Genomic DNA, 23,951 nt, shown 5'->3' with positions numbered 1-23,951 from the left:
GTAAGTCACTGTTGTGTTGGGGGAAGGAATTTGAAAGTTCGACGATGTCGTCGTTACGCAATGTGATGCGAAGACTCGGAATAGTGAAATTAATTCGAAAAGGCTGCGTATCGCAGGTTGTTTGTGGCACGAAAGTACCGCGATTGTCGGAAAGGAGTCCGAATAGATTTTTGTACACAACGGTTACGAGGGGAACGTCAACCGACGGACTTAACCTCACTGAGAAACCGAAGAGCGATGATCAAGCGGCGCCTGGAAAGTCGAAAATGACCCAGAATGTCATGGTCACCGTAATATCGCCAGATCTTACCCCGTCGGTGATGACGCTGGATGAGGCCCATAGGATATCGAAGCGGAGGGAATTAAAATTGGTCAAAGTCATGGATGCCGCTGGAAAGACCAAGAGACCAATTTACAAGCTTATGACAGGCACCGAATACTTTGCCGAAGAGTTAAATCGTCGAAAACAGAAGTCCGCCAGACCAAACGGCCCGGTGAAAGAGCCAAAAATTGCTGGTATCACTGCAAAAATAGCTGATCACGACTTGGACTCGAAGATGAGAAATTTCGTCAAGTGGTTAAACAAGAGGCACGAAGTTAGAGTAACCATAACTGCTGACGGTAATTTGCAAGCTGCGGTAAGAACCCTGTTCACTGTTGTTGATAGAGATCGAATTGTTCCAAACTGTTGATAAACATTCATCGGTCAATTCCACAAACTTTTTTTCTATAGGAAAAAATATACGAAGTTATTGTAGCCGGAACAAACCATGCTGGTAAAGCGGTACAAAAACGTGTCAAGGAAGGCACCGTCAAGTTTCAATTGGTCCCTCTGAAGGTAATGAAGCAAGATTCTCAAGTGGATTCTGACGAAACACCTATCGAGGAATCTGAAGACGGGACCACAAAGCGGTCAGAATCTACTTGAGTGTATGAACTGCTAGATATGTAACTTGTTCATCCAGCTACAAAGCAACTGTACATATTCAAATAGAAATTAATTATGAAGTGACTGTAAACAATTGTTCTTTAGTTCTTCGATGAGAGAGAATTTCATTTCCCACGTTAGTTTGGTGATAGATTTATGTAGGTAGTGTACTTGTGATGATAATACTGAAAAATAAATCATTACCAGCTGTGCAGTGGTGAAGAATTTCTTTCACAATTAAACACAAGTCATGCCCATTACACTAACTGTAATGAGGAAATAAGTCTAAATGATGATGTTCCTGTTTCTCTTTTCTTTTTCACTATTTGAGGCTTAATACCGCGAATTTGGTGAAAAACCGTGTACATTGTCTACAATGCCATTTAGTACTCAAATAATTATTGTACATATATATTTACGTAAATGAAAACATGTATACATATTTTATATATATTATATATATATATACAAAACACTTGTGTTATATATATATATATATATATATATATATATATATACATATAATACAAAACATTTGTGTGCAATTTCTTTCGATATTATTATGCTATATATTTACAATAGTAGAATATATAATATTTATTATTTCAATTGCGACTAATGTCTGTCTTGTTATTCTTATCATGATCTAACACTACTACTAGTACTAATAGATATATTTTTTATTGTCATAATGGACACGGTAAAGAAAAGTTTGATACCTTACTTTTACTCATTTGCAATATGTGTCTGTATCTTAACTCTATCGATATGCTTTTACATTCACCGCGCATTTATTCATGAAAATTCGTAAAATAAAAGAGAAAAGTCTAGTTTACGTGTTAGCCTCGTGTAATAAAAAATTTGTTAGACATAGATTTCATATTCTTTTTCGTATTATTTAACTATGTATATCAAAGAGAATAAGAATTTGTCTCCAACGTTTATAGATCAGGATAAAATAAGTCAATTAATCATTATAAATACTTATATAACTCGTAGCAAGAAAGTTGTTAGCTCTGGCTTTTAAGACGACAAAACAACAGTAACTATATTCTAGCAATTATTATAATTGCACCTATTAAACTAATACGATTGATATAATACGTTGAACGATAGAGATTTCGAAATGCAGTCGGTGAAAAACTTCATAAATGCCTGTATCGTACATTGAACAATCTATGACCCTACGATCTTTATTTATTCATCGCGAATCGGTTTAGAATACCGATAATCAAATAACGACGTTTCTCATAGCATAATAATATATTCTTTTATGACTTACTATAATTTCTTAATTACAGTTGATTCGTTTCACTCCTGCGTAAATGGAAAAATTAATAAAGTCCAGTGACTAGTCCTAAGTCAATCTGTACTTCATACGTACATGATCGTAAATGATCTATGTTAAATTTTGGAAAGAGAATAACGGGTTTTTCTCTATAATAAGCCTATTTTGATTCTCGTGGTTTTCCACGACATAACATGTGGTAAGATTATACCTGGTAATTTTTTTCACAGCTGTTTCCATGCCCAACAGTTACACAGGTGATAATCAACGAACCTTACAGCTTCAGCATTTCCATCGAAAGTCTCCATCGACCTATCTGAATAATATTTCAACATTCTAATAATTACTTATCTTCGTTAAAATTGTAATTTATTCATATTTCCCGCTCTACTGCCTCGTTGATTCGTCGCAGGCAGCCAAAGGGCATGTCACGAACTGTGCTACCGAAGGGCAGAGCTTCGCGTTCGGACCCTCCGGCGATACGATAACGTTCCTGGTTCTGTGACGAACCGAATGTCCGCACGTTGCCGAACACGGTGACCACGTCGACCATGAAGATAACTCGCAGTCGATGGAATCTAAGAAATAACGGAGATAATTCGTTGATTTGCCATTCGGCTTAAGGTTCTTTTTTAATTGAACGGTGTTGCTGTGAGAAAATAAATAATACTAAATATCACGACTCACTGAAATGATCGCTCGTCCCGTCGAAGACTTCGTTATAACTTCTACGGCGCATGTCTCTTCGTGTTGCTGAAACCGGTGTAGAGATTTATCTTTCATAATGCATTTTTTTCGTTCAACTCTGACATTTCTTTCAAATTATACTAATCCCTACGACTAAGTCGCGGCAACTGACATCGCATTCCATTGTTCAAGTTGACTGAAACGCAATCAATGGGTGAATTAGAAATTAGCGAAATGAAGTAATGAGATACTTCACCTTCTTGCCAAATAAAAATCAATACAATTTTGTGGATGGTATTTTTGCGCCACCGTTGAACGATCGGAAAAATTTTCTACTCCCTGGTGTCCGGAAAGCATGGGGAAGGGGCAAGTTGGTTTGTCAATAAAAAAAAAAAAAATAGCCAATGTATGGATTAGACATTTTTCCAAGCATGGAACGGGTTGTGTGTAGCGATGAAATCGTTCGAGTAGTGCTTCTGAACCTCCGTCAAATATGAACACTCTGTATCTTATTGGTGAGAAAAACGGGAAATCATTTTTAAAAATAAAACGTCCACTTACAACAAGGCGGAACCTTCTTGCATCGTCTTTTCTGTTGTAGTTTTTTCGGACATCTTCTTCCTTCGTTTCTCGCTTCTCGCTGAAAGCAATAATGCGACATCACATTATCAACAGCCATATCTTGTCACGCCATACTTGAACATAGCTTCAAAGACGGAATAGAAACAATAATAAAACAAAGACCGGGTCGCGGAAATTTTCAACTCTTCATGTAAACGAGTGTGCTTACCAGAATCATTCGTTTCCGGTACGTGTAGCCCTTGCAATTGGAGCCGCAGGCCGACCACTCGCCCCATTCAGTAATCTCACAGTCAAGTGGATATCCGTCGACGGTTTGACTGACGGATGGAAACTCGGCGGGAAATGGCCTGTCGGTGACTTCACCTGTCGATCAAAGTAAAGTTCGCATTTTCACGATCGAAAACAATACCGAGCCACTCGGATATGGTAAGGAGCCATGGAAAGGAGGCTACGGAGATAAAAACGAAAAAAGAATCGGATAAATCGGATGGATCGGTATACGTATACTCGAAGTTCCGTAAAAACGACTTCACCGTATTTGGCTCTCTTCATTTTCCCGCTGCGTTGATCTTGGGTCGGGACGTGATAGGTCAGTACGCTGCTCAGTGAGACCTTAAATTTCTTCATCACAGCCGAAAGGTTGGCCCTAAGCTCCCCTGCGTTGTTAGTTGCGTTAGTAAGCGTGCGGAAACGTAAGGAAAAGGATGTTTGTAATCAGGCGGATTAGTATGTGTCTCAGGCTGATGAGGTAAGTGTACCTGTTATTGACCCTTGTATTTTCCAAGATTACAAATTTCCGGCACAAATTGTGAATTTCTCGATGACTAGAACCAATCGCTCGAGGGTTGTACGCTGGAGATTTATGTTTTGGTAATTTTGGAACTAAAGATACGTACAACCAAAAAAGGTCAATAACTGGGACACTTTATTCAAATTACGCGGATTACCAGGAATACACATCAGCTTGTAGCAGAAAATTGCAAATCGATTGGTAAAAACTCACTTTGGTATTTACTGCATACGTTATTGCAATCCTGCTCGGTTGGAAAGTTATTCCTGTTACCACCGCACCCTGTGTAATTGAACCTGCGGCACTCATTGCTCGCGCTATCAAAATATACCCGCAAAATGTTCGCGTTGCAATTCCCACCGACCTGCGGTTCACTGCAAATGCCTGTCACGGTAACATTCGGAATGTGAGATGTGCAGGACCATTCGTTGCGTGCATCTATACCTTCAGCAAGCAAGTTTCCGAGCTTGCAATCCCGCCCGGTTAAAATCGAAACTTACTTCGTGCCGTTTCCTCCGAGAAATCGCAAGTCGGCATCGCCGCCACGCAAGCAGCCTGTTCGGTTTTACAGTTTTCCAGATTAAGTTCCTCCGATTCCTCCAAGTTACCCCAGGACATCTTCAGCAGCCTGGATCGCAGTTTTACTCCTGGACCGCAGCTGGCACTGCATGGTGACCACATGGACCACTCGGTGAATCTCTCGTTCGGACACTGATCGCAAGCGAATATGGTATCAATTTTATGCGTTGTCGAAGATTTCGGTTCGCCTGAAAACCATGCGTGCGCTACCTATAAGCCTTTGCAGAGCTTCGTAGAGTTTCGTCGTCGATTTGACGAAGAGGGGGAGAAAACAGTCGGCGACAAAATCGTTCTGTCGTCATTAACGTTCGTTCGAAATACTCGTATGCATTTACAATCGTCACTGTCCAGTTTCACGCAGTTCTCTGCGAACGAATAGTTCGTCTTACGTACGTCACGACTACTCCTGACCCTGCAAGCTTGCTTCAAATGCGCGTGCCTGTGCAATGGAACGATTGCGTGAGAAATGGCGCAGGTGTAATCGCGTACGATTCTTTCCACGGAATAAAACAGACGATGCGTGAATGGCGCGATTTAGATTCATGGTGTTTCGTACCTGCGACCATTCCCCCAGCGTCGGTACCTCCTCGACGTTGTCTTCGACAGTATTTTCGGTGCTTTCGCTTACCTCCTCGGCGTCGGGATCCGAGTCGGGACAGGGCTCGTTGTCTTCGCACTCAAAGGTCTGCTCCAGCTCGTGGCGTTCCAAATTGTGCATGCAGTACTTCCTGGTCTTCCGATCGCGAAATTTACGGGACCGAGTTTTGAACCCCGTACCGCAGGTGGTACTGCACGAGGACCAGCTGGTCCACTCCTCGAGGTCGCAATCACCGGGATCTATTCCTGGGCTGAAGAATTCATCAAAGTTTATTCAATTCCGAGGCGACCCTCGTCTACCCGGCAAATCGAACCCGACAGCGGTTTACACGGTCAAGAATAACTCTGAAAAGGTGAAGGAAAGTTTGAACCTTCGGGAAAACTCACCACCGCTCGTTCTTGCATCTCGATCGATCGGTCAATTCCTCCCTACAGTTTGCCGCCAAAGCTGCGTCGCGGTCGAGGTAATATCGTTGACGAAGTTTCTGCCCTCTTCCACAGGTACGCGAGCATTGGTTCCACTCGCCCCAGGAACTCGTGTAACAAGCTTCTGCATCGGGTCGGACAAGGTCGATGATTACTCGATGCTTACGATTATCATTGGATATAGTATAATTGTAGGTAAGATTGATTAAGGATGAGGATCCTCACCTCTTGGACCTTCGGCCGATGTCGCGTCGCAAGTCTTTTCGTACAGACGTTGTCGGTTCAGATAGAGTTTCGCTATCGGCTTCATGTCCGCTCCCGTTTCGTCGTAGAAAGGAGAAGCCGGGTCGTTTGGAAAGGTTGACGTTATGCGGGTAATTCGCTCCTGTGGATCTGTCGGGGTGTCTTGCGACTGTCGACAAAGAGATGATCGAGGGCTGGTGAATCGATCGACGCATAATTAAACGGCGTTCGACGCATACGTCGAACGTGCGTTGAAATCCGCCCGGAATTCAGGTGATAAAGATATTCCTGCCTTAACATCGCGTTTTCAGGAATTTTCAGAACGAAATTCAATCTTTCCGCATTCTCTTTTCAAAAGTACTTAACGTATCACGCGTATCAATAACACGTGTACCGTATTATCCGAAGTGCTTTTATCCGTCGTATGAAATCCCTCTAGGTCGAGAATTTTTTATCACAAAATTTCCACAAGAAGAAGTAAAGAGAGTTGAAGTTTCACGGTATCTGTCACGAGCCAACTGTCAGCCAAATCGAGTTTAAGATCCGGATATCCTTTGTCGAATCGTATACGTGTCTACCGGGGTGGATGTTAACAAAGTCATTTTTGAATTTCGAATGTCTCACTCCCCAAATCGGCTACAAATAATTCCCTGACGTTGTCAGATTTATATATTAACTACGATCCGTGTCGTCAGAGAGTTGATTTTTCCATTTAACCCTTTTCAAGGGAACGGTAAATGTTCCAAACCGATTTTGATGAAATCTTATGGGGGTGAGGAAATTCAAAATAACAAACCCACTATGACAATGTCAAGTAATTTAATTTTGGGATGTTTGTCCGTCGTAATGGAACAACCACTTTAAATTTCATAATCAGCAGCCCAAGGAACCCCCCTATATATCAAAATTCATCGAAATCCGTTTGGCAGGTTTACCGTTCCTATGAAACGGGTTAAATGGGGAAATGAACCCTTTGGTGAAACCAGTTACAGTTGAGATAAAAATTTTGTAAAAAGTTAGAGAATCATTTTTTGATTGTTTGGAAGTGCTCTGGGAGGTGAGACATTCGAAATTGAAACGGGGGTTATTTGCAACCTTACGCACCTATACCTGTACCTATACTGTATAGTTGTATCACGTATACCGAGGTCTGTATCTGCGTCGGTTATTTGCAAACAATTGGTGGATACGCGAGTGCACCGCGTCTGCACAGTTTCGCAGAAAATGCGAGCAGCTGACCGTGTCCGCGGTTTACCGCGACGTAAATTCACGGATGGTTGCCGTGTGTTTAAATTGGAGACCGCCGTTATACAGCCGGGCTGAAATTACGAGCGTAACGCGCGTATGAATCACGGAAAAATGATAGATATTTCCAACGTATTGGAATGACGGTGAAAATTTCTACTGCTACGAATGTTTAAAAAAATTAAATTATTTCGTATTATTTCTATTAAATTGTGAACATGCATTGTTTTTTCTAAAGTATTGTTAATTTTCTTTTAAAAAAAAAAATCAGTTTCTTGTAGATTATTTACTAGAGAAAACATAAAATTTTCATGAAAGACTACGCATGTTTATAATGTTGTACAAAAAATTGTTTTAGTCTCAATTTTCCTAAAAATTCGTAGCAAATCGTAGAGATTATGAGGGGTGTTGCGGATGCTGAAGCGTGTTTCCGCACTCACGAGATACGTTATTCCGCTATCCGTGCCCGCGTCGTATGGGAAGAGATTCAACTCCCTGTGCTCTACCCAGGAACAGTTCGCCAGGCACAGCTCAAGTCCGGAAACTCCGACTATCCAGTCCGGCGAAGGGTCTGCCGTGTGAAGAAGAACGCCTCGTCAAAATATTATTTGTTACACGTACGTGGCCATCCGTAAATTGCCTAACGCTGTTTCCTTTCATTTTCCACACCGTTTACCATAACGTAACAAAGTGAATTATTAAGACGTACGTGTGAAATATGAAAGTTTTGAAAACATTTTCAACGTAAGGTTAAAAGGAACTGTATATAGGTATGGCAGTAAAATTGCACATTTGTTATGATAAAATAATGTCATATTAAGATATCAGAGGACGCGCGAAATTTGAGTCAAGTTAAAAGACGTTACGTAATTTATGGATGGCCTCTACCGATTATTTCAAATTATGCAGAAACAATAGCCGCTGGAGTTCGTTTCCAAGGGCAGCTCGATCACTCTTATATCAGAGTTGAACCGCACGAATCGATGATCCGACAGGAATCAAAATGCCAGACTAAACAGTGATTACCGATCATGGTGACCAGCGACATGAGATGGTGTTTCTGGTCCACGCGGAACACCGCGAATGTTTTTCCGGTGACGTTCGGGTAGCTTATTCCTCTGGCCTTGATTATGGTGCGGATGTGTTCGCTCTAAAGTGAAGAGAAACAGAGACTGGGTTCTTGATGTCAAATTTTGATTTATTCTACGTAACGAATAAATGAAAAAATACTTTTACCACATAAAGCTTGTTTTTGTAGAAACAAGAACGATATTTCGGAGTTTGAGAAAGATCACCTATTTTACCAAACATTTATCGTAGATAACAACTAAACAGAATTCGATTTTGCATTTAAATCATTTTCATTCGAAAATAATAATTAAACAAAAAGACAAAAACAAACTTTGTAACCAATAAACAAAGGTTCTGCTCATCATTCGACGTACATAGAATCGAATTTTATTCATCTCAACGGAAACTAAAAGTAAAAAAAAAGTTTTTCCATTTTTTCATCGTCGTTATATAACCTGATAAATCAGGGTGAAAAGTGTAGCAGACCGGAGCAATTTAACCCCGATTACCTGCTCCTTCAACTCGGACTCGAGCGTGCGGGTAACCCCGCGTTCGGCGACCTGTCGCAAACCGTCGCTGGCGTATTTCATGTACTCCCAAAAGCGGTAATCCACCGTATGCGAGGCGCCGATAACGTCGGAGAATTTCGTTCGCCATGCGTTGGTAGGAAAGTCCTGGAAATTACGGATCGAGGATATTGCATCGTGACAGGGGCGAAGAAACTTTTACTTCGAAGGGTGGGAATTTTCAAGCACCTTAGGGTGGGTGTTCCGAGACCAGAGCCCCTCGAAGGTGACCTCGTACTTCGCCTCGGCGCAGGCGCAGCAGGTCTGCAATACCGGGCCAGGATCTCCGCTACCCGAGGAAGAAGACGACGGGCAGACCTCCACCGTCAGGCCCCCGTCGTCCATGTACCAGACGTCCGGGGACTCCATGACCATCGCCCTGGAAGAAACGGAGACGGCGCTCCGATCAGCCCCGAAATCGCGATAAGAAAATTCAATTTCAATAATAACAATGCCAAAAAGTAGCCAATATAATATGTTTCACAAATTTTCCAGGAATAGTTTTTTGTTTTTGCTTTTTTCTAATGTGAAACGAATTCGTTGATTCGCGAATTTTTAAAGAATTTTCTCATTATGTTTGGAAAATTTTAAATTTTGAATAATGGAGGAAAAATCGTCAACCTTCGATACGTTTTCGTAAAAACGTTTTGCGTTACAATTAAAAGGTTTCCGGGACACCGAACGAATAGTTTCGTAAATACAGTTTATACAAAGTTTCAAAACAGCGAGAAAATTCGTTAAAAATTAACTCAGAAACATCAATGAAATCATGTCGCACCACAAAAAAAAAGAAAAAAAAAAAATACAAAATCATTCCCTGAGCAATTCATTGACAACTGTTGGGCATTATCATTATTATTATTCAGATTTAATTTTCTTATCGCTTTTGTTGCGATTGATTTTTGTTTTCCGATTTTTATCCGATATCGTCGACTAGGGTCACTTTCGATCGAGAACGTGCAGCCGTTTAAATCCTTAAAAACGTACCTGATGAAGATGCATCCACCCTCGTCGATGGGACTGGTCCAGAAGACGGAGACGTCGTCCTTGCGGATCTCCGACGCTTCGACGACCGCGTTAGGACATAATTCCGAATATTTGCTGAAGTTCGAATCATCGACTTCGAAGTAACCGGTGTCCCCTGACGAGTCCTCGGTTTCGGTCTCGGCTGTCAGCGTGAATCTGGTGAACTTTGACGGCGTCGGTGAGCTTTTGTCGCTCTGAAGACTCACTGCGAACAACGACGGTAATTAACGAGACTGAATTTTTTTATTCACCTTTCGGCAAAGTCAAAGGGAGGGAAAAAATAGTTTGAAAATTGCCCAACGCGGACGTAATTAAGGTCGGATATGGTTCCGTTTCTCGTTGAATTAAAAAATAATTTATACATCAGCAACTCGCCCGAGCGAGTCTCGTTGCAGCGAAGAGTTGAATATGCTGTGGAAAAAAATTCACTCGCTACTAAAAATTGCGTACAGGCGGCAAAAGTTTTTTGCGTTGATTAATCCTCCTCGCCGTTTTAATTCCGCGACGCATACGTGTATATATACGTATCCATGTACCTATAAAACGCATGTATAACGTCGTATTCGGAAACGCGACGTTCCCGCGGCACTTTTATTTCGCAATTTTTCATGCTGCCGTTACACAGCCCCTCGGATATTAATTTTTTTCTCGGTGCTTATTTTGTTGTTTCTTTTTTTTTTGGTTGAATCCTGTTTGACGTCTGGGAGACGAATTGCTTTAAACTGAGGCTAAACCCTCGACGACGCAACGAAATTTAAACGGACTAAAAGCGACGATTGATATTACTCGGTACCTCGAGAATATACGCAATATTCTTGAGCCTAAATTTGCGAGAAAAGGAGAGAAAATGAAAATATAGTGAGACGGTAATTCATTGGAGCTTTAATTTCGATTTGAATAGTGAAACACTGGAGAATATTTCATTGGAATTTAAAACTGCAGGGTGCGAATTTGTCTTGTATGAAAACAAACAAAAAACAAAAAAAAAGAAGTTTCTTCAGAAAATCACGACGCTTCCTTTCACAGCGGCTCAACTTTCGCGAAAATCCGTTATACATCAGAGCCGCGAACCGGGGGCGGAAGTGCATTAATATAAAACTTGGGATTCCGGAGTCATACGGTTTTCGCTAAAAGTTTTCTTTCACCGTTCCTTTAGGCACGGATTGAAATGAGCTCGCGTACGTGCCGGGAATAATATATCTGTTATACCCACAGGTATGTACATACCTATGTAACGGATATTCGAGATTTTCGCGCCAGGCTTACGAGTTGGAAGAAAAAATGTAAGGCGTGAGTATTTGTTTTTTTTTTTTTTTTTTAAATACTAAGAACAACATTCGGTCAAAAAATTGTGTTGGTTATTTATTTATTACAGATATGTGCAATTTATCTTTACCTATTTGTGTTATAAAATTTTTTCAACTCCCTTTTCATCATCCAAATGAAAAATCTAAGGTACCCAAGGAGAATTATAAAAGTGAATTCTCTGCTGCTGCAGCGTGTGCCACGATTTGTTACAGGTATGTGTTGCAATTTGGAGAAAGATAGTGAGAGAGGGAGAGAAATGTCGCGGCACATTTCCGATGTCCAGTAAGCAAAGTCAAAAACGAGAAGAAAATTTCCCGGAATGACATAATTATACCAGAGTTTAATTCACGCCACCTGAATAATTACGATTCTCTCAGGCAAATAATTGCTGCCCATCAGCCGGTGGGTGATGATGCTTCAATCGATGATACCGCGACCGTGAAACTTGCAACGATACGTTTTTAAATACAGAGTTGGATCAACTAAAGTTGTCGAGAAAAAAAAAAAAGAAAGAAAAAAAAAACAATCATACAGAATAAAGGCGTTCCGTGTAAAACGGGGGAAAAAGAAACGTGTTCGAGTTGATTAATTCAACCCCCTAAAAATTGTTCGCTCAATTTCGGTTCTGCCCGCATAGTTCAACGACCACCTACTTCTGAGTTCCGGAAGCGCCAATTACTCCATCGGAGAAATTCGCAAATACGGGTGTTTGCTCAGAGTGCGAAAGAAAAAAATGTCCCACCGTCGCTTACGATTAAGGTAAATAAAGGGACGTGAGAATTGTTTTTTTTCTTTTTTCATTTTTTTTGAAACCCCGCAGATCACTTCCAACCCAATATACTCTTCGGTAAGAAACGCGACCGCGTTATCGAACGGCGATATTAGGTCTGCAGCATGTGCGGCCTGACGCGTTCCGTCATTCAAGACTTCCAGCTCAAGGTGGCTTCCACTCACGATCAGCCGTCTGCCTAGTTTGCCCTTTGCACGTATCAGCTGTGCTTTTAACCCTTTCGGACATGGTCGTAAGTATTCTTGCCACCTATTTTACACCCGTTTTTTTTTTGTATTTAGACAAGTTTGAAAAGATATTTCTTTGTAAGTTATTATTGTTAGATAATGAAGGAATAATTCATTTACAAGATTGTCACGCGTGTACATGGTTTACACGAGTTGTTAGTTTTTAGAGTCGCTGATTCGAATCTGAAATCCGATTTTGAAAATTCGAGACGGCGAATCCAATCAGCAGCTCCAACAACCCTTGCGTAATGTTTTTTCACCGGATTCGATCAAATTTGAAATTTTCGTCCGCCACATTTGATCCGCCATCTTTAATTTTCGAATCAACCACCGAAATCCACAGAATACCATCCTGTTGTAAAAGTTGACCTAGCACAATAACGTGTGACGCAGGGGGTCAAAGCTTGTGGCGAATGTCAAATTTTCCCAAACGAGCGCAATTTTGACTGCGAAATTTTTAAACGAAAGGACCGAAATAAATTTTTTTCTTTTTAATACATATATATATGTCTACAATTCAAAGTGAAGTAAGGAAGGAAACCGGCTGAGAAACGAACGAGGCGAGGTTTGAGGGGAATGAAAAAACAAAGAGAATCAAGAGTGGGAATCGCAATTTATAAACCGTCTCCGCACGATTTCGAAATATCGTCATGACAGCCTGCGCGATATTAGGTATTATAGGCAGGCATTCGGGAATACGTATAACACGTACCTGGAGAGTAGCGACGAGGGTATAGCGGGTAGTTTTATGGCTTCACGAATTCCCGGGTCTTCTCAAATACATAAAGCTATACCGGCGCACTCTCGGCCCATTAGATGAAAAATTCAAGGTTCTTAAGGCGGGCCTCGAGGATCGCGGAGGGAGGCGAGGAGGGTATTTTTCACCTTGCGGTTTAACCGGGATCTTTCTTTTTTTTTCTTTCTTTTTTTACCTAGTTACACCGAGATAAATTTCTAGTTCCGGTTACCGCTCAGTCCTTGGCTATTTTCATTTTTTACCTAAATCGAAAAATACAGTTCTAGGTAGAAAATGAAAATTAGTTTTCTAGCCGTTACTGTTCTTTCTCATTACGACGAATGTTGCTACATTTTCTTGCAACTGTTGCGAAAATTTAACGCTCGTGCGACAATAAATTGACGTTAAAGCCTTGTTTAACTAAAAAATTAGAGTAAACCGAACAAACTGATTTTTCGCTGCAATTACCAAAAAAGGATCGACAATGGCGGAAAATGTTTAGGCGTAGCTCGTTTTTCGTAGTTCCGACAATATTCAAACGGTTCTTTTAACGATACCCGTTTGACTGAATTTTTCCAGTTACTGTAACAAATGAAATATTTCTCGGTGTACAGCAATTGCACAGACTCTTCCTCCTTCTTCTCATCGCGCTTCGTTCAAATCGCTCCACACCGTTCGCCAGCTTCGCTTATCGCGCATTTTGTGTTTCGAACAAGGAGTTCACCGCGTGTTTACATCTACAAGTTTAACACATCGAGGGATAAAAAAATTTGCGAAACTCGAACGTTATTCGGAGCAATTGCGATTAGGGTGACGTATCGTTGCGTCAGGCGTCGTGTTCGCGTTGATACAGTTTCCTAAACGATTGCCGGACGCGTTGCTGATTGCGAGTAAAACAACAGTTTATTCTCACAACCCTGAATTACAGGAATTAACCGTGAAAAGGCAGTTAACTGAGGCCTTCGCGACAGTATCGTATAACTAATTAACCATCCCGCTGCGTGACGCAGCGAGTGTCAGTCGTTATGCATACGGTATAATATATGTATCTGCGTCTCTTTCAGCGACAGGGTTTCGGTACTTATTCGACGTGAGTAAAAATTGCGAAATCAAATTAGCGAATGACAGAACGAATGCTGCCTCGACGAAACCGTATTTTTCGACCTTATCCTTATGCAGGTATAAAAAATCGAAGTACAGAATTACACGATATAGAACGGCAAAATCGTGAATCCGTATACGAATCTATTATATTATCGAGAGGAATTCCGACGTTCTGACTTTTCTATTCCTTTACATCTCCACGCTCGGACTTTCAAAATTTTTATACTTTACGAATCAAGTTTTCGCTTCATTAAAAATTCGATACTGTGACCCTCGAGTTTTTTCATCTTTTCATATCTTTACCCCCGACCCTGCATTCCCGCACGTCCCGCGATTATAATAACGAAGATACCGCGTCAAGGATCGAACGGGAAAAGTTGACGAGGGGTTGGGAGAGAGCAACAATCCGAGAATAGCGACAAGGGATTGAGAATCGTTAAAGCAATTACCCCCGGTTTAATTACTGCAATCGCGATGAGACGTCGCTAAGGAATTACTGTCAGCGTCAATTCATTATCGCCCCTTTCCCGCGAAGGAGAATTTCATAAGGGGGCGCGCGTCCTTAAATACGGCTCAACTCTTACTCCTGATGTTATTATAATCGATGTTGTCGGAAGTCGGGTATTAAAAACTTGAAATTTCCAATCCACTTTGCGATCCCCTTTCTCAGTTTGTAAAAGGGAAAAAAAAAAATTCACACCGATTTGGTATCAGTCGAGTTTCACGCTCAACGAAGCGCGAATTTCCGATAATTGCTCGTTCGTCAATAATTCGCATTTGGTCGTACGACAGGTGCAACGTATTTTTTTTTTTTTTTTTTTTTTTTGGAGGAAGGGAGGGGGGGATAAAATTTCGATCACGTGGACTTTGCGTGCATACGTATATCGTATTCAACGTCCTAACGGAGGTTTTCTTGATCCCCTTTTCCTTGCAGGTAATGACCGAAATTACCGCTATACGAATTACCAATGTAAATGAAATTTTTGTTTTTTTATTAACTTATTTATTATAAATATTCCCGGCCTGCCAGCAACGCGCGTTAATTTAATCGAGCTCGATGCCTGTAATCCAGCCTCGGAGGCGTTTTGGACGACCGCCAGAAGGTTGTAGCGCCTCTGATAATTCCGCGATTTGCATAAAGCGGCAGTCCGCATGTCCTGCTTTATGTAAGAGTAACGCGTACGTTATACGTGTACGTACGTAGTCATAGACCATACATACGTGCCACTCTGGGAAAAGATTCTCGGTATAAACTGTGCGCGTCTACAGATTCTTTAAACCCATCTCTCAATTTGACCTCTCCTGGAATTCCCTGAAAAATCAAGTTTCGATTTTCAATCGACTCGCGGCACTTCCGCCCGCAGTGAACTTTTCAGAAATATTTCCTCTAGGCAATTTCCTGAGATCGTTCGATTCCTTGCCGGGATAAATACGAACGTAAAGGTCAGTTTACCGTCGAAAGGTCGTCGACTGGAAGATTCCGTTCGCCATTTTCGAGCTAGTCGACTTTAAACAATCTTTTATCACTCGCCCTGAGATATAATTAATTTTATTTATTTTTTTTTTTTTCACTACCCTTACATTTCTCCGTTTGCTTACGATGGGAAAAAAGGAAGGTTTATTTTTTTGGCGCGAAAAATCATCCGGCGATTCTCCCTTGAATTTGACGTTTCGCCTTTAGGGGATAATCTCCGGAAATCCGAACAGCGGTAGCGGTTATTCGGGGGCTTCAATCCTCTAGAATTTCTCTAAGAAGTCCTCGGCGAGCTTGCACCTTTTAGGACCGGATGAGCCGCTTTTAGAGCTACTTGAAGCCTCGCGGAGACGCGAAACACCCGCAAAATTCGCGAGTCCTCCAGGAGGAGGAAATATTCTGGAGGGAAAATCTCCATTCTGAATCATCGTTCCGTACTTCTTTTTCTTTCTGTCTCTTTATCACCGAGAATTGGTGCTCGTGCCAGTCTTCGCAACGATTTTCGCACAGTATATGCTACACGTACAATTTGCATATACGTATACGTATACAGGCGTATGGATGCAGATTTGGTAAATATCTACAAGGTGGCGGTGATTCAGAAGGAAAAATATTTCACCCGACATAGCTGCTTTTATCAAAATTTTGTGCAATACCTTGAACCCCCAATTACCTTGATAGAATTATGAGGATAAACCTGAAGTGCATTCTTTTAATACCAATCTTACTTACAAATGCTTTTTAACCGTTATAGAAATGAAGAATTTAGTTGGAACAACCGTAGTAGGTACCTAATAAAATGTCTGATACTCTGTCGAAAAAGGGACGAAAAAGGGTTCAAATACTTTGCGTCTTTTTTTTTTACAAGTCAATGCCGATGCTGTTGCCACAAAGGATGCAAAACGGGCCAATCCGAAAGGGGGATCCAGGGATCAGCGAGAGGTCGTGTTTAACGGCTCACCGTACGGATTTCGGGTATCAGGGTTCGCTGTTTGTACAAGCTAGGCGATTAATTGATGCTTTCACCCCTGCACGGTGTTTTGCTCCCGCCCTCCGTTAAGCCGTATACGTATAACATGTTAATTGTAACGATTAAATTTTTTTCCCTTTCATTTTATGCAACGAACGCTCTCACCAGCCGTTTACCGACGATTGGGAAATATTTTTTCCAATTATTCAAACTGACTGTATTATAGTTGTTATATTATTACAGCGATATTTATCTTCGTATAATTCTGTGTAAGCAAGTAGGTCGAAAATAGCTCAAGTGCGATCTCGTTAGTTTTTTTTTTTCATCGGGCACAGATGCACTTGAGGGGGGAAATCGTATATTAAAAATAGCTGATTTATATTCGTTACAAATCAGAGACTCGAGATTCTTCAAAATTTAAACACGGCATCGTTGAATATGTTCGAAAAGCACGGTTTTCTATTCAAGGAGTCGAATTCCCGGTAGGATCCTTTTACGGCACGAGAATGTTAAGTTCAGTGGCAATTATAATGCGAGCTAGCAATAATTCTGCAAATTGTCAACACCGGTTAAATCGTATACGAGGATATTATTATTGCGGGTAAATTGAATCTCACAAATATGCGTATAAGGCTCCAGTTTCACCCGTTAGCTCGATTCGAAAATCAAGTCTGAAATCGTCCTCGTGTAACGATCCTGTTTCTTCCTTTCTCCCGAAAACTCGCTCCCGTTTATATTTATACCCGTAATGAAACGTGTACGAGCTACACAGGCAATAAGCGTTTCAAACTTTCGTCCTCGCGCTTCAAGTCCTGAGAAATAAACAGCCGAAGTAAAACTTGGTCGCAAAAAGATCCCGCTGACGGTTAATTGCAGAATTTTACTAGAACGCTGTGCACAGGTTTCCGTTTTGCATACAGCTTCCAACATCCGCTGCTAAGAAGGGAATCGCATCATCATTCTTTCCTTTTTATCTCCCCCAATTTGCAACAGTGCGAAAACGCCGTTTTTAAACATTTGAAAATCTGAAATTGCCTTATTTTTGTATGCCTCGAGCTAAACAGATTGCAGAATTATATTTATTTTCCGTGATCTATTTGGATCGGATTGTAGTGAAAAAAAAAAAACTCCGATTCTGACATGAGAGAACTAAAAACTTGCGAAAAAAATCGTAAATATTGAGATCCCATTATCGTGTCATGCTCAAAAATAATTTTTTTTTTTCAGATTTTAAATAACGACGTTTTTGGAATTGGTTTTTTCGATATTTTTGTAATTTTACTCGAGGCTAAAACAATCTGAATAAAAATCCCGAGACCCTTTTGGATCGGTTGCAACATCATACGAAAAAATTATCGAAATCCAAGAGGATGAGGTACATATGTTGCAAATTTGACGTGGAATGTACCATAGAGTAAAGTACCGTTGCCTGTACATTGGTAGGGTAGTGGAATTTAACTCGAGGCTGTATAGCAGCAAACCATTGCCATTGCCATTGCAAAAATTCTGCGATAAAACTTTTGGCTTTTGATGTTTAAATTTTAAACAAAAAATACACTACTCACCCATGTACTTAGTCTTTGGTTCAAAGTGGCTGATTGGATCCGTTCTGTTGTGCTCGGAAATAATAATCTGGAATTTGTCCCCGGGTTGGGATCGCTGCTTTGTCGCATGGTCCGGTGTCCGGTCACAATTTCCGGCTGCTTGCCGAGTGCAGGAAGCAGCCAACACCGCGAGGAGGATCCACGCCGATTGGCGAACCATCGTTTTCTGCAAGAATTTTTAGGTGTAAAGTGGATGTTACACTCATTTCTCACGATAAGCTAGAGCTGTACCTGCTGATGTTGGGAGTACCCAACACGGGGTTTGTTCGAAACCTAAAAACAATTTCATCAAGCGAAACATGCGTCACGGAGTTTCTACAGCTGTCGACTATGACGAGTAGTCGACCGGAGTTAACAAGCTTCATTCACTCTCCCAGACGCTAATGAAAATTCCAGGAAGAGAGTTTGCTCGGGGGCTTGATGACTGTGAGAGAGTAACAATGTCGAGAAGGAGAATAACAATGATCCGTCTTTTTAAACTTGATTACACCAAGAGAGGAAGGGAGAGCCAAGTTCGAGGGCACTTTTCTGGACTCAGGACTCGTATAGTTTGGATATGGGTCTAGACATGCCGGGATCTAGTCTTCGATGAAATGAAAAACTCGACTCTGCGATAAACGACAATGGCACAATAAATTCCGAGCTATCGGTGTCGAGAATGAATGCTTTCTTTCCCTTCCATTGAACTCCGTCCGTCGCTGTCTGGCACCATACCTATCAAAATGGCCCGGAACGGCGTAAGGTTAAGGTTCGAGGTGGCCGTTCCTGGAAGGATCTTCTCCTCTACGTAAAGCTCGATCGTCAGAATCGACAAGTCCAAGGTAAGTTATTCCGCGATACTGGGAACGGTAATGAGCCGTTGCGCTTCGCGGGTTGGATTGGATCGAGTGACTCACGAGTAAGTACGCGCTTCCAACTTCCAAGTTGGCACGCCGCCCCAGAATTTGGAATGTCAACGACAACGACAAGGAGACGCACACGTGTAATATCGGCGAATTCTATCCCAGCAGCTGTTAATACAACGTACTTCGGCAGTGGGTTGAAATTCGAGAACCGAGGATCGCTGAGGAGACTTCCACCTCTTCTTGACGTGCCGCTGCAGACTTGGAAGTGTTATATCATTTTTCCCAATTCACATAATCCGAGATACCTGCAGGGTAGAAATCTCATCACCGAAGGCTGAGCTCTTCCCCCCTTTACAGACCAAGATTGGACTGGTTAACGTGAGCTGATTCAGACTTTGGAAAGCGACGAACGCTTCTTCACCTGAGCGCCGGCATGTGTGAAAAGCACGTGCTCTGCGCACAGGTTCAAACTGAATCTGTTCAGTTTATATGGGGCGTAACATTTGACTCCACTCCTTGGCGCGACGCCATGCGTCCGGTAAATCCGGACGAATATCCGGAGGTGTGCATCGAGTATAACGAGGGTATCGAGAAGAGTGACGTGGAATGGAGTTGGACGTCGGCTATGATCGTCTCTTCGGGGAAACGCGGTCTGCGATCGCTTTTCGAAATATACCATCCATAAAGCGGGAGGAAAAACTTGAGGCTTATGGTGAAAATAAAATCCTTTAAACGCTGATCCCTTGTAAGGATTTACCTCCAATATTCTACCCGGGATTTTCTACGAATATCTGATGGGGAGTTTTCTCTGTAGCGAAGTCTGTCAGTCGGCGAGTAGCTCGTGGAGCTTGCGAGAAAGAATTTCACCAAATGCAGGGGTGATTCCGATCCTCCGAGCTTTTGAGCAACCGTATCACCATGATCAATCACGAGGCGTGATTTGGGAATTTTACTTGGTTCAATCGAGACTATTCGACGCCTACGGAGCACGTTCAGCGCCCCTTAAACACCCCCAGCAAATGATATTGAGTTCGGTAAAACGAGCAATCGCAAATGGTTGGTGGACGGACCGACCGGAAGTGGCTGTAACTCTGAAAACAATTGATTCTCCCGAGCCAAGAGAGTGAGAGAGTAGGCTGGAAGAAACTCCTCTTTTATCCGAACCGATAGCCAACGTCAAGCCCCTACGTTCGGAGTTCGGTTGAAGGGTGGAAGAAATTTATTTCCCAATACGGACTTTGCGCGGCTGCGGACGATTTATGCTGGTTATATCCTGGGGTTCAGTTTGCGGGTTGCCACTCTTCTTTTTCGCGGGGTCTGTAGGATCGGGATTCTCAAGTCCGATTCAAAGAGACATTTTTACGGGCCAATCTGTCCCGGGGAAAATCCAGATGAGGAAAGAGGGGGGTGGGGGGAGGGGGATAAAAGGGCCAAACAAGGACAAAAGTATTCCGAATCGGACTTCGAAGTCTGCGGTTTCCGGGCGGAAAAGGAAGCTCTCAAGTGTGAGCAAGAAAAGGGGTCAAAAAGCGGGGTTTAATTGCTCCGAACCTATTGTAAGTGTGTGTAGAAAAAGGTGGGGGGGGAAGACGGGAGAAGTATCGCTTCGTCTTTCTCCCTTTACATTATCGGCCCACTGAGTAAAGGCGTGCGAGTATTGTTGAAATTTATACAGCTATATGCATCCTCGAGTGGGTTTATCTTAAACGTGGTTGGGTTAATCTAATCTGGGGAAACCTGTTGCCGAGAGCAAATCCGGGGGTTGGCCAATGGGAAAAATCAATGAGGATTAACATCCCCAGTTCCATGGAAGTGGGAAGGAATAAATGGATCTTGGTGAATGCGATCGGGATTTGCAGGAACGAATTAAAGGGGTTAAAAAGTGGCAATGAAAAACGTACACGGTAATGGTGGTGCACGGGTAGTCAGGGGGAATAGTTTTACAACCTTGCAAATTTTTAAAGACGAATCGAATCGCTTGATGGAAATTCTTTTGCATGTGATTTTATATCGGAGAAATTGACTTCTTTTGTAAGTTTGTTTTCTAAGTTTTTATCCTGGATTTCTTCATTCCTCACTTTCAATATCGTTGAACGTATAGATAATATTCGTTTCCTGTTCCTAGAACCACCCGATGGATGTCGAGGTATCCTTTGAACTTATTCAAATCGTCTCGCTGAATCCAATTTGGTCGGTTAATTTTCAGTTATACGCGTTTGGCTGCATTTACATACTATTTTGCAAATTCGTCAAGCATTTCGTTCAATGGTAATTTCAGCGATTCAAATATCGGTTTTCTCTTCAGCTTTCGAACCGTTTTGTAGTGAACGCAGGTACTTTACGATAATTAATTTAAACCTGACGTTGGATTCATTCATTTTTTACTCCGCTCATCGATGTAGAAAGAAATTAGCAGGAGGGATGAAAACGCGGATATTTTATACGGAATAGGTTTTCTTTTTTTTCAGAGAAGAAAATTTCACCAGTCAAAAATAATTAAATGACGATGCTGACCACTTTTAGACTTGAAATATGTTTTTGGTGCGAAACTGTTTTCCAAAAAACAAATATATCCATCCATTTTTTATTGCTCGGGAGATAACCAGCTGGTTAAAAAAAATAATTTCACGTTTTTTGAGTGAAACTGCTGAGATTCCGCGCGGTACAATTTAAAAACAGAATTTGAATTTGAAAAACTGTTCAACCGGATATTTGAATTCAAATGTTAAAGAAGATAAACTCAATCTGGCTCATCTCAAAACCGACCTCCGATTTGCAGACCATAAGTGAATATGTCAAAAAACGCGAAATATTGAAAACATCGTACATATTCAAGCACGAAAAAGAAATTCATTAAAATATTGAACCGATCTCCGAGACCAGAAAGTAGCGAGTGGATTTTGTTCCTTTTTCCATACGTTCGACGGCATAAGATTAATCTCAAGGCTTACGAAGAAGGAAAAGAGAATATTTGATCAAACCTCCGAAAAAATTGGGACAAACATTTTCCACATTCTGTTTCCGAATTAATAATAAAAACCAACTTACCAATCGGGATAGCCGCGTCGCAGCGTCCTTATTCTACTTGCGTATATCTTGCGCTACAGGATTAAACCGCCTTTTAAAAATTCAATTCACAAAACACATGTGACACATGCGCCGCGTGCGAGTTGCTCGCAACGATAAAGCAACTAGAACCGTAGAGCTTGCGGTCCGGCAGCAGACTGCGGCCTGACACTGACTGACTTAGACTACTGTCTGATCGGCGCGTGACGAATCCACTCATGCGCAGCCCGATGCCTGTGCAGTACATCCGATCTATATATCTAGAGGGTTCTAATTTTGCGACGATCACTTCTAGACGTTCCCTTGTGATTTCCCTTCCTTCTCCTGAATCGCGTCCCTACCGTAGCCTCTTTGCCGAATCAGCTGCAAACAGCCCGGACCGAGAAAAATTTTTAATTCCGGTTACCGCTCAATCCTTAACTATTTTCATTTTTTACCAAAATCGAAAAATACAGTTCTAGGTAGAAAATGAAAATTAGTTTTCTAGCTGTTAACGGGAAAGTCTGGTATCCGTTACTATTCTTTCTCATTACGGTCACTGTTGCTATATTTTCTCGCAACTGTTGCGATAATTTAATGCTCGTGCAAGAATAAATTGACGCTAAAGCCTTGTTTAACTAAAAAAGTAGATTTTGCATTGCAATTGCCAAAAAGGATCCGCAACAACGTAAAATAGTTACGCGTACTGAATTTTTCTAGTTACTGTAACAAATGAAATTTTTCTCAGTGCGGCAGAACAAAGTACAGGTATAAGTTTCACTGCATAAGAATTATCGCGGGAATGAACGGATGATTAATTACACGGGGTGCCGGGGGAAAAGGAGATCACCTTTATCGCCGTGTCGTCTTTTGTAATTCAAGTAGATTTTACGTCTATCTTGTTCCTTTTTTTTTCTCTACACACAGCAAACTCATCGCGTAAGTGATTCACGTGATCTACTTCAACTGGTTCTAATAATTAGTAATTAATCGAGATTCCGAGTAGGATAAATTATACGATGAATAATTATCCCGTATCCTAATGGCGGCATGGACGATGAGGCCTTCTCTAGCCAGATCTAGGAAGTTGGGGTTGATTGGTTTGACCTTTGATCCGGCGTTTGCGCACGTATTAAATTGTTTCAATCTACCGGAGCGAGGTCCGTCAAAACAAACGCGTATTACATGTTTTTTGGCCATTAACTTTTACCCCGCAAAACATCCTACGAGTCAATTAAAACTGTACAATGTCTGGGATATCAGCGGATATTAAAATTATGCCAAATCGCATGACTGCGTAGATATTTCTCTCAATTCTTACCACGAGCTTCGGCTGTATAAAGAATTGTTTTTCCGAGCTTATTTGTTCTCCGCCGTTTTCGTTCGCTGCAATAATCCACAGAAGCCGTTGTGCCGATATCGCTGTCGGCTATTAGCCGCTGGGGTGTCCTTTGAAAGCTCGTTTCCATCGTATTGAAAAATCCGTGGACGATTGCCAAACGCGCGGAGGTTCGATGGGATGCGAATCGTCGTTGGGCTGCAACTCATTACGGGTATACATACATATGTGTTGCGCAGGTCTGTTTATGCACGGATTGATGCAACCGGATACTTGATATAAATATTTAAGTCTGAAATAGGCCTTTATGAGCAGCAGGTCCGTGCGGAGAGGGATTGCCGATGGATACGTGGCATCGTCGTCTTCGCCACGCGGTATATATTCTATAATGAGAATAAAACGCCCCGAGGCCAAAAATTATACTCGTCTAACGAAGGGGATTTTTTTTAACTTTTTTTCCCCCCCCTCCTCACTTTCCAAT

General features: G+C 41.7%; 2 protein-coding genes across 6 annotated transcripts; one reads left to right on the top strand and one right to left on the bottom strand.

Moving 5' to 3' along the window:
• Positions 1–44: 44 nt before the first annotated feature.
• LOC124221374 (mitochondrial translation initiation factor 3) lies at positions 45–1,142 on the top strand. The gene is made up of 2 exons (XM_046631322.2): positions 45–638; positions 734–1,142. The coding sequence occupies exons 1-2, from the start codon at positions 45–47 to the stop codon at positions 926–928; spliced, it is 789 nt and encodes a 262-aa protein (XP_046487278.1). The 3' UTR covers positions 929–1,142.
• On the bottom strand, positions 183–22,333 carry LOC124221363 (spondin-1). Of its 5 annotated transcripts, none has more exons than XM_046631301.2 (17): positions 22,135–22,333; positions 18,203–18,407; positions 9,990–10,233; positions 9,192–9,381; positions 8,946–9,110; positions 8,392–8,515; positions 7,806–7,936; positions 6,103–6,289; positions 5,839–6,001; positions 5,411–5,702; positions 4,776–4,986; positions 4,489–4,659; positions 4,019–4,141; positions 3,694–3,848; positions 3,465–3,543; positions 2,904–2,969; positions 183–2,794 (listed from the first exon to the last, which is right to left on the bottom strand). In XM_046631301.2, exons 2-17 carry the CDS (start codon positions 18,399–18,401, stop codon positions 2,604–2,606), a joined length of 2,691 nt encoding a protein of 896 aa, XP_046487257.1. In that variant the 5' UTR covers positions 18,402–18,407; positions 22,135–22,333; the 3' UTR covers positions 183–2,603. The 5 variants fall into 5 exon arrangements, with proteins under 5 accessions (XP_046487257.1, XP_046487258.1, XP_046487260.1 ...); XM_046631302.2 differs by having other exon boundaries at positions 5,483–5,702; XM_046631304.2 differs by lacking the exon at positions 8,946–9,110.
• Positions 22,334–23,951: the final 1,618 nt, after the last annotated feature.

This window comes from Neodiprion pinetum, chromosome 6 (genome assembly GCF_021155775.2).
Source record: "Neodiprion pinetum isolate iyNeoPine1 chromosome 6, iyNeoPine1.2, whole genome shotgun sequence".
Classification (NCBI taxonomy): domain Eukaryota; kingdom Metazoa; phylum Arthropoda; class Insecta; order Hymenoptera; family Diprionidae; genus Neodiprion; species Neodiprion pinetum.
This window is presented reverse-complemented; position numbering and strand designations above follow the sequence as displayed.

Coding starts and splice junctions, on each gene's coding strand:
- LOC124221374 (XM_046631322.2), top strand. CDS start 45: ATGTCGTCGTTACGCAATGTGATGCGAAGACTCGGAATAGTGAAATTA. Junction 639..733: donor ACGGTAATTTGCAAGCTGCG/GTAAGAACCCTG, acceptor TTTTTTCTATAG/GAAAAAATATACGAAGTTAT.
- LOC124221363 (XM_046631301.2), bottom strand. CDS start 18,401: ATGGTTCGCCAATCGGCGTGGATCCTCCTCGCGGTGTTGGCTGCTTCC. Junction 4,660..4,775: donor CTCGGAGGAAACGGCACGAA/GTAAGTTTCGAT, acceptor TTACCGTGACAG/GCATTTGCAGTGAACCGCAG. Junction 2,970..3,464: donor CAAGAAGGTTCCGCCTTGTT/GTAAGTGGACGT, acceptor CACCGGTTTCAG/CAACACGAAGAGACATGCGC.